The sequence below is a fragment of the Urocitellus parryii genome, chromosome 4, assembly GCF_045843805.1.
Source record: "Urocitellus parryii isolate mUroPar1 chromosome 4, mUroPar1.hap1, whole genome shotgun sequence".
Classification (NCBI taxonomy): domain Eukaryota; kingdom Metazoa; phylum Chordata; class Mammalia; order Rodentia; family Sciuridae; genus Urocitellus; species Urocitellus parryii.
The window spans coordinates 12662837-12673522 of NC_135534.1; the positions used below are offsets into that span (position 1 = coordinate 12662837).

Below are 10686 nucleotides of genomic sequence, written 5' to 3' on the forward strand. Positions count from 1 at the left end.
AGGCTGGCCTCGAATTTGTGACCCTCCTGCCTCAGCCTCCTGAATGGCTGGGGTTACAGGTGTGCACCACCATGCTGGGCATAGGGTGTGCTCTCTTTGGAGGCTGGAAGTTATGAAAGGTCAAGGACTATGTCATGTTCACCATTGTTTATCCCACTCCTGCCATGAACAGAGCCGGGAACATATCAAATGCTCAAGACATATTTATTAAAGGATCAGTGATTGAAAGCGTGAAGACTGGGGGTCCAGATAGGTGCTCCTCTAACCCACAAGCTCCCACGCAGGACACGTGTGCACGAAGGCCCAGGTGTGGCTGCACACATGCATGCAGAAGCGTGGGCCTGAGGGAGGACCTCTGGGTTAAAATCCATCTGAGATTTCCATCTTTTTAGCAGAAGAGCAGCAGGGTTTCCCAGGCTGACCTGAAGCATGAAGCCCAGGGTGTGAGCAGTGGAGAGAACCTTCCCTCAGTTCAGGGAAGGAAGAACCTGGGCATGAAAGCCCAGGAAAGGGAGCACTCCTTTTTGGACCCAGTGAAAGATGCTTCTTGAATCTTGAACTTGGCTTATTTGGGGCCTTGGCCCACATTGGAGTAACTTGGCACTGAGTTCGGCGGTTCTGGGATGACCACTGGGTTTGATGCATAGACATTTGGGATGACCGTGCCCACCTGGAAAACAGGCACATGGTATGGTGAGGTTAGGGTTTGTTCTCCAAGGTTCACCTGCTGGGAGCTTTGACCCCAGAGTGGTGGTGTTGAGGGGGTGGGACCTCTAGGTGGTGGGGCCAGGGGAGGGGGCTCCATCCTCATGAAGAGAGCAGGCTGGGTCTTACAGAAGTGAATTGGATTTTGCAAGAGGGGTTTGTTAGAGAATGAGGCTACCCCACAGGCCTGGCCTCTTCTGTACTAGGGGTTTCCTTTTCTATTTTTCTGCCATATTGTGATGCAGCCAGAATGTCTTTGCCAGCTCTCTGGTGCAATGTTGTTTGAAACCTTCAGTCACCAGAAACGAAAGCTAAATACACTTCTTTATCAGTTACCCAGCCTCAGGTGTCTTGTAATAGCAACAGAAAATGGCCTAAGACAACCCAGGACTAAGGGCAAAGGAAGGAGAGGCCTGTGTGGAGGCCCTGAGATGCTGCATGGCTCCCTTGCTCCTGGATAAGGAATGGGAAACACAAAGACCCTCTGCTTCCATTGTCTTGGGGAATCTGTGCCCTGGGACTCACATTGTTGTAGTGACAGCAGGCCAGCTGGCAGCCGAAGTGGGAAGAGGCGCACGCCACGCAGAACTCCAAGAGGCAGAAGAGCAGCAGCACGGCAGAAATAGCAACCCCAGGGCTCTGGAAGCAGAGGGGATCAGGAGGACACGGGTGCCGGACTGGACATCCGGCCGACCCTGTATGGTGGCTCTGTCTTGGACCATCTCTATGGTCCCGCTGCCGCTTAGTCTTAAGGGGAAAAGATGTCTCTGGGCTTTTGCGAGGCTCATATGTGGGTGGGAGATGTCATTTTGCCACTCCTGCCCAGGGCTTCTCTAAGGAAAGGAGGGTCATTGTTTAGGGAAACACCTTGAGAGGGCATTTCAGGGGCGTTTTCTGAGCAAATGGGTTTCTAGAAGAGAAGAGACAGAACTTCCATGTCAGAGGGGTCACCCTGGCTACTGCGCTAACAAGAGCTGTGACATGAGACATGCAGTGTCTTAGCCAGAGTGGCCATGGAGGAAGGAAGGGACCATGGCCTGATTCTGGACACATTTTGAAAGAAGAATCAAACACAATTCCCCGAGGAAATGGCTGTGAGGCAGCGTCGATGATTATTCCAAGGTTCTGTCCCCAGATCCTGGAGAGATGGCACTGCCTTTGATTGGAACAAGGAGAACCAAGTAGAGAAGGTTTGGCAAGTGAAACCTGGAGGTCAGGTCTGCCCATGGGGACACTGAGTGCATGGGTTGACTAACGATGTGACAGTCTGGAGTGTGTGGCAGGGGAATCTGCTGGAGCTGTGCATTGGGGTGTCATTGTCACAGAAAGGTGTTTCAAGTCCCCACATTGGATGAGATTGAAAAGGCAGTGAGAAAAACAGGAGAGGACCAACCATGGGGTCTGCGAGGTGGAGGGGAAATCGGCTGGCCAGGGTGGGGCATGGCAGGGGCGGGGCGTGGCCGGGGCGGGGCGTGGCCGGGGCGGGGCGTGGCGCCAAGGGAGGGCCTCGGACTGGGTTGACTGGGGGCTGGGAGCAGAGCAAGGTGTTAGAGAAGTGACAGTAGCGCTGAGAGCCTGGGTGGTTTGAGAGAAAATGGGAGAGAATTGGAGACGGTGAGCACAGGCAGGTTCTGTGAGGAATTTTCTGCAAAAAGCACTAAAGAAATAGAGTGATAATTGACCGGGGAAGTGGGACCAAAGGAAGTTTTATTTATTTGTCTTTCAAGTTGAAAGAAATAAGACCGAATCTCTATGCTGATGGAAATGCTCTAGTAAGGAGGGACTCGATGACGTAGAGGGCAGATGGGGGAGAGGGGGAGGGGGTGGGGGAGGACTTGGGCAGTTTTGCAGATGGAGGACAGGATTTACAGGGGACACAGCTCATCCATGGCTGGCCTGTTCGGTTAATTAGCCACGTGGCTACTGAGTACGTGACATGTGGCTATTAATCAAGGAGAGATGAGCTGTTAATGCAAAACCACACACTGGGTTTCAAAAACTCAGTGCTCAAAATGCAAAATAGTGACTTCATGATCTTCTACCCTGATGGCTTGTGTAATTGAAAATCTGGATATTTTAGTTTTAACAAAGTTTATTATCGAAATTAGTTTCCCCTGATGTTTTTTTCCCCTTAATGTGTCAATTAGAAAATTTAAAATCCCATATGTAGCTTACATGCTCTTCCCCCTGAACAGTACCAGTGATAACACAGGTTAGAGAATTAGGGTCCAGGGGCCCAATCCTGCCCCCTGCCTATTTTGTAAATAAAATTTTATCAGAACACAGCCATGCTCATTCATTTGATGTTTTCTGTGGCTGCTAAAGGTCTGCCGTAGCTGCAAAACAGAAATCATTTGACCTGTAAAGCTCAAATACTCTCTGGTGCTTTGCAGAAAGCATTTGCCAACTCCTGCTCTCTGATAAGGGGTAGGGGACCGAGAATGTGAGAGGAGGAGGGGCAGGTTGGGTGCATGAGCCATCCTGCTGACAACTCCCAACATGGACCCAAGTATGTACTGTTTTATAAAAGCAGTGACTAACATTGAGAAAAGTCAGGGACTTTAAACTTTGATTCCGACAGCAGCTTCTTTGCCCTCAGTGCTCGGAGAGGGAAGCTTGATTGTCGGACTCTTTCTGGCAGTTTCCTGGGTCAGATCCAGAGGACCCCGGTTGGGAGGGATACTCACCACACCCCAGTTATAATAGGGAGGATGATAATTAAAGTCGGCATAAGTTCCGACGAGGCTTATATCCGTGATGAAGAGTATGATTCCCACGGCGGAACAGATGGCGCTGAAGATATTCAAGCCCACGCTGCTGTTCAGCTGAAGACGACACAGAGGGTCAGGGTGGGAGGAGAAAAGGATTCTAAGATAAGCAGAGACTCAACAAGTGCCCCACCCCAGCCTGGTATTTTTATTGTGTTAAAATATTCTTAACTTCAAATTTACCAATTCAACCATTTTAAGTGTTATAGTTCAGGGGTATTAAATCATTTATATTGTTATACAACCATTACCACCAGCTATCTCCGTACCTCTTTTCATCAAAAAGTGTTTCTTAGTGTGAATCCCAGGAGCCCTTGTTCTCCAGCAAGTAAAGAAGTGTTCTGTTTAAAAAGGCTCTGGGGTTTAATTATGGCTTTAAAAAAGGGCTGTGTAGAATAAAGATAAATACATATATATTTTTTCTGCAGGATTTCTCAGAGCCTTTGATGAGAATGGTGGATATTCCAGAGAGGGGGAAATAAAAGAGATGGTCCCAAGTTCATCTAACACTTGCTGGACAAGTGTTCCCCAGGTTCATCTTGGGGAACCCCCTACCCACTTATCCCATAGGAGACAGGCAGGAATCTCAGTGCAGTGTCTGGGGATGTGATGGGCTTGGGTGCTCCATGATTCTGGCCCAGGTGCAGAAAGATTTTTCCCAGACATTTTAATGATCCCTTTGGAGATTTTCAAATTCATCTCATCTGATTTAGGGACCTGGTCCCCCTGAGACCCCAATCCTGGAAAAACCTGCTTGTCAGAGAAATGAAAGTACCATCTTGGTCCACTGTGGGGAAGAACACATTGATGTTTCGAGTTCAGCTGGCTGGATTCCCCAGGGAAGTGGGTGCTGGAGGCTCCCTCAGCCCCCCAGGATTGGCCAGAGCTCTGCTTTGTGGGCCGCAAGCATGCTTGGCTCCTGGCTCAGTAGAGGGGAGGCCAGGACTCTGGGGAACACTGTGTCCCCTGTGAGGGCCTCTGAAGGACACTCTTCATTCCCTCCCACCTCTCTCCTGACTTTAACTGAGCTGACTGTGTCGTTCCTTCCCTCCCCTGAGTTATCTAGGATTTTCCCACTTGGTCTCCAGGGCAAGGCTCACGAGGCCTCACGCCGGGGCCAGCCTGTGCGTGGGAGCCCTGGGCCTGGTCATAGGAGGTCAAGGAGGGGGAAGGATCGCATGGTAACCTTTTCCCTGGCCCCCATCCTCCATAGGTCCCTGACGGGGAGACACAGTCTGAGGACGTAACTCACCAGGCAAGAGGAATTGGGCTGATTTTCTGCGGCCACCGAGAAGGATCCTGAAATGATAAACTGGTGCAGAAGAGAGGAGGTTTAAAAGGGGTCGAGGGTGAGAGCACCCTGCCTCAGGTGTCTGGGATTCTGGGAGCACACACTGAATTCCTTTGCAGGGACCATGGGCTCAACATGAGGGACAAAGTAAATGAGCGGATTGGCACCGTGTGACAGGACAGTGAGGTGATAAAAACAGGTGTTAGGATCTAGCAGAGCTGGTTTTAAACAGGAACTCATATGATCTTGGGTAAGCTATTAATTTCTCTAAGTCTTTATTTCCTCTTCTGAAAAATGGGGAAATTTGCTTCTCTTGTAAGGCATCATTGTCATGAGATAACTGATACCCTGCGTCTGGCAAGTAGTGTATCCTGCACATAGTAGATGATCAATAAATGTTAGCTTATTTCCTTGTCTTTCATTTCCCTACATGTGCACTTGGCTCTCCAGTCTTTGTGTTATATTCCGTGAGGTTTGGGGCTCTGGAAGGAAGAGGGAAAAAGACTTCCAGCATCTTCTTTGCTGCCTTTACATACAAGCCCTGAAATAGTCTTTGCCTGTCTATAGACGTGAACTGTATCTTTGGGTTATTTAAGTAAATGCTGTGCCTCTGATGCTGGGGATGGTGGTGCAGACTGTGTGCATTTCCTTCCAACCCTGGTATCCTGAAGGCCTTGGGCCTGATGGGCTCACTTGCCATCCTTTGCCCAGTGTGGTGGCAAAAGTGCTCTGAGAAGCATGAGCTAGGATTTGCTGAGTGCTATTTTTTTGTAAATGTTTTCAGTGAGATAATTTACATACTATGCAATTCATCTATTCAAAGCATATTATCCAACTATTTTCAGTATATTTATGGAGTCCTTGTAACCATCACTATTGGTTGGGAACAATTCAGCAACCCCCAAAGAGCCCCACACCCACTAGCAGCCATGTCCTGTGACTCTCTCCCCCCACCACATGAAACACCTTTTAAGCCCTGCATCATTTAATTGCATGACAGCTGACCTCGTGGTCATTTTTCCCATTTTAAATATGGGAATAGAATCTTTAGGCACGTGCCCCAAGTGGACGCCGTTGGCTGCAGTGAAAGCTCACTCTGCCCGTTCCTGCTTCCTACGGGGGATGCTCTAGTTTTCTACCAGTGGAAAAGCAGATCTCAATTTCATGGCCCTCCTTTACAGAGACTTGACAGGAAGGGAGGAAAGGGCTGGGCCTGGCATGCACGGCCGATCCTGAGGGGCCAAAGGAAGGGTCTGGGCTTGGGAAGAGGACATGAGAGACCGTTGGGAAGTAGAAGCAGAGTCCTGGCCTCAGAGAGACAGGGCAGAACCCTCCAGAGGAAAGGGGGAAGGCTGTGGGGACTGCAGGGCCCTGAGCCACCGGGAGGGTGGTGGGACGACAGCAAGGCACACCACAGGGGCCCAGGCATCCCCTGCGGCTCCTGAACACTCCGTGGAACCTGATGCTCGTGGCAGGCGGCTGCGTGGCTGTGATGTTACCATAATCCCAGACTCCACGGGGGTCCAGGTGCGGGCACAGGTGTTTGTGGGTCACTGGGGGGGGAAGGGGCTGGTTTCCAAGTGTGGGTTCGTGCAGAGGAGAGAGAGCCCAGCCTAGGACGATGAGCAGCTGGAGGGAGGAAGAGGAGCAGGGGCTCAGAGGGAGACACAGCTCTGTGTTCTGAAGACCCTGTGTGGCCGTGAGGAGGGGGGACGGCTCTCGCTACTTAATTTAAATGCTACAGGACATTTAAGTGATATAAGACAGGCTGGCAAGGCCGACATCTAGGTTACTGTGGCGTTTTGCTGTTTGTGGGAGAAGTCACGGCTGAGTCACAGGTGGGTGTGTGACACGGTCAAGGGAAAGGCTGTGTAAGAGAAGAAGGGAGAAAAAGAGAAAGGTAGGTGGAGAGGGACAAGCAGGCCGTGTGTGTGTGTGTGTGTGTGTGTGTGTGTGTGTGTGTTTAGGATGCCGGCGAGGGGATGAAAGAGTCACAAAGGCTAAGCTGGAGTAGAGGAAGGACTGGGGTTCTTAACCTTTTATGGAGTCACAGATCACCCTGAGAATCCGATTAAAGCTATCAACTTTTCCAGAAAAAAAAAAATGCATGTCTACTCTACTAGATATTTTGCCAAGATGGGGCCTCCAGAGCACCCCCCCACACACACTTGAGCACACAGACACTTGCTCTCCCCTGGCTGGAGAGCCTCTGCTCAAAATTGGAAGTGTTTTGTTGCTGGAGCTCAGGCTTTTGGGACCTTGTGGAGCAGCACCTGAGGACCTAGTCCCTCACGTCTCTTTTGCAAGTGGGTGCGTCTTCGTGCAGTAAGAAAAGGAGCCACCTCTGGGCTGATGAACTCAGAGAAGGTTCCCTGGTCGCAGTGAATTAGGAAAGACAACCTCTTTGGGTGAATGCCACCCACAAAGCTGTAACTTGATATTATGGGTTGGATTGTGTCTCTTTTCCAAATTTCATATGCTGAAGGTCTAACTTCCAAGACCTCAGAATATGACTGTATTGAAGGTAAGGCCTTTAAAATGGCCTAAGGATTAATGTGGTCATCAGGGTGGGCACTTGTCCAATTGACTGGTGTTCTTATAAGAAGAGGAAATTAGGACACAGGCCCAGAGGGGACCCACGGGAAAACACAGGAGGAGGAGAGATCTCGGGTGAACCAATCCAGCTGACACCTTGGACTTCTAGCTTCCAGAATTGGGAGGTGACATTTCTATCCTGTAGGCCACCTAGTTGGTGACACTTTGTTGCAGGAGCTGTCACAAACTCTACACTTTGTGGATGGGGACCTTCTGCAGGGGACAGGCTGCACACATTGACGAGGTGGCCCTGAGCATGTGGGCACCTTCTGGAAACTCAGTTGTGGGCGACTGGAGTTCCTTACCCAGATGCCTCCCCAGAAGGGGAAGCCCCCATAGAAGGAGATGGGCACGTAGTAGCCAGAGAGCACGGTCACCATGATGGAGCCCAGGCCGATGTGCACCAGGCCAATGAGGATCTGGAGGGCCTGTAGGAGAACCACAGGAAGCTTTTGTGTCTGAGGCTGGACCCTGCCTCCCCGCTGAGCCTCTGTTTTATTTTAGTAAATGTTTGGTTTTCCAGGTCTCAAAGGTAATGTGGGAAATACGAAAAGGAAACAAGATCTACGCACAATTGACTCCCACCTGGAGAAAACAAACATTTACATTTTGTTGTATAACCTTTTGTTATTCGTTTCCAAATATATACCTTGGTAATAAGATATAATATACAATATACCCCAGAATTGCATTTTGTTATTTTAATATTTCATCATGAACATGTCCCCAGGACAGTAAGTATGGAGGACTCCCCAGATTCCAGCCTATGAACATTCTGAAGAGCAGCTGTAACGAGATTGGACAGGTGAGATAGTTTCTAGTTTTTTTGTATTACACATTACATTGTAATGAATAATCTTATAAGTAAAATTTTGCCCTTAACTCTATTTTATTTTGTTTTAGAATACTGTCATGGTTTGAAGTATGCCTCCTTCATAGACAGAAGTATAAACTTCCTATATCTAAGAATGTGACCTTATTTGGGAATAGGATTGGTATGGATATAAAGATGAGGTCATGCTGGACTAAGGTAGGCCCCAATCCAACATGACTGGTGTCCTTATTAAAAACAATACCATTTGAAAATTGTATAGATGTTGCCATAAGTCCATGAGCTACCAGAAGCTAGGAGAAAACCCTGGAATAGATTCTCTCCTACTGCCTTCAGGGGGAGTATGACCCTGACAACATGTGGTCTCAGATGTTTAGTCTACAGAACTGTGAGACAATACATTCCCTATTGTTCTAAGTCCTCTATTTTGTGGCACTTTGTTATAGCAGTTCTAGAAAGCTAATACATATACATTTTTCATAAATGGCATCTATCTATCTATCTATCTATCTATCTATCTATCTATCTATCTATATCTACGCTTCTATATGTATGTTGTATACCACAAACATGGTATGGTAGCAAATATAAATATATTATTTCCTTAATTTATTCAAATGATAGCAATTATACACAATGTCTGATCCTTACTTTCTCCAGTGAGCAATGCACCTTTTAGTGTGCCTCTGTCATTACATAAAGAGTCTCCTTGTTCTTTTCGTAGCTCCACTGTATTTAATTCAATGGATGTACAATCCAGTGATTTAACTGGTGTTCTGTTGATGGCTATTTTGGTTGTTTCCATCCTTTTGTTTTTACAAACTGTTCTGCAATGAATATTTCAGAAATATTCATTTCTTGTAGGCATATTTGGAGAATGAAGAATCAGAAATGGAATCACTGGGTATTTTGTAAATTTTTCAGAGGCAAATTACCCTCCATGGAGACAATATCAATTTACACTCCCATGAGCAGTATCTGATTGTGGGGCCAGGATTGGGACATGGGCATTCTGGATGAGAATTCACGCATGTCATCATTAGGCCATCCAAAGAAATGGTCCTCCCTTGTCCTACCCACCACCACTTCTCAGGGTTAGTTGGGGATGTTTGGTTGTCTGACTTTCCTTTGTTTGCTCTACTGGGTGAAGGTTTGATTTCATCACACTGGGCTTTGACTCCACTTTGTGGCTTACTTTGTCCTTGTGGGACTCAATTTCTTCCTGAGACACTGTGGACCCACATGGTCGTCAGCAACAGAATCTACATTGATGGGCACTGCTTTATTTTGTTGTTGTTGCTTTTCTTCCTCTGTCCTAAAATGCCTACATGAGAAAATAAAAGGCCTTATACTGAGGCCCTTGGGGTGGTCACACAGCTGAGTTTTCTAATAAGCGTGGGTTGGGCACGGCCATCTCAGCTCCCACCCCACCTGCTGGATGAGGTGCATTTCCCAGAATTCCCCTTGGCTCCCCAACATCAGCCCGTGGCCACTGGCCTGCAGATTGAGATTCCACTTACCCCTAAGACCTTGCCTTCTTTCAAGACTTTCTGGGGAACCAGGCCATTCACACTTGACACGAAACCAGAGGGGTTCCCAGGAATTAGGTGGACTTGAGGCTGGTTGTTTGGATATAGGGGCACCTGAGACGCAGCTCCTGGGAGCACAGGATAGCCATTGTGGGGTGCCACCACAAACACAGAATTGGCCATGGGGCCTGCTGGAGTCGTTGAATTCATGCTGTTAAAACCCAAATGTGATAGAGTCATTATTTATGCACTTATGCTTATGTTTAGAAAGAACTATAGAGGCTGGGGATGTGGCTCAAGCAGTAGCTCGCTCGCCTGGCATGCACGGGGTGTTGGGTTCGATCCTCAGCACCACATAAAAATAAAATAAAGCTGTTGTGTCCACCAAAAACTAAAAATAAATATTAAAAAATTTTTTCTCTCTCTCTCTCTCCCCCTTAAAAACAAATAAAAATAAAAAGAACTGTAGAAAAAAAGTAATTGAGAAGGACTTTGGCTTCTGCTCATCTGAGCTTCTAAGAGGAGTTTACTAATCCCCTTCTAGAGATACTCTTAGACGCCAGGTACAGGGTAGCTTAGACTCCCAGGCAGTCAACGCTTTACAAGTGCATCTCCTTTAACCTTCTCGATTGCCAGGTTTCACTGATGAGGAAAGGAAGGCCTGGCAGGTTTAGTGCCACCAGAAGGCAGAAGCTCTGTCTTTCCCATTTTTGTGTGTCTAGTAGTGTTTGGCGGGATGCTCTGTGTATACTAGTTGTACCCAATAGTGGAATGCCAGAACTGGAAAGCATCTAGTTGGAGAACGGAGAACATTGAGCTCAATTCTCTGATTTTCTGGAGAAGGAAACCAAGGGTGGGGAGCGAACGTGCATTCTCCAAGGTCCTAGTCACATACATGTTAGCTGAATGGAGGTTGTCCCTCTCAAGGACAGCACAAGGCCAGTGCAGCAGATGCTCATCGAGGGG

General features: G+C 48.0%; 1 protein-coding gene across 1 annotated transcript; it reads right to left on the reverse strand.

Annotated features, from left to right (window-relative positions):
- Positions 1-565: 565 nt before the first annotated feature.
- Positions 566-9930, reverse strand: Ms4a8 (membrane spanning 4-domains A8). Its single transcript, XM_026411633.2, has 6 exons — positions 9712-9930; positions 7665-7787; positions 4726-4785; positions 3393-3530; positions 1231-1344; positions 566-670 (listed from the first exon to the last, which is right to left on the reverse strand). Exons 1-6 carry the CDS (start codon positions 9928-9930, stop codon positions 566-568), a joined length of 759 nt encoding a protein of 252 aa, XP_026267418.2.
- Positions 9931-10686: the final 756 nt, after the last annotated feature.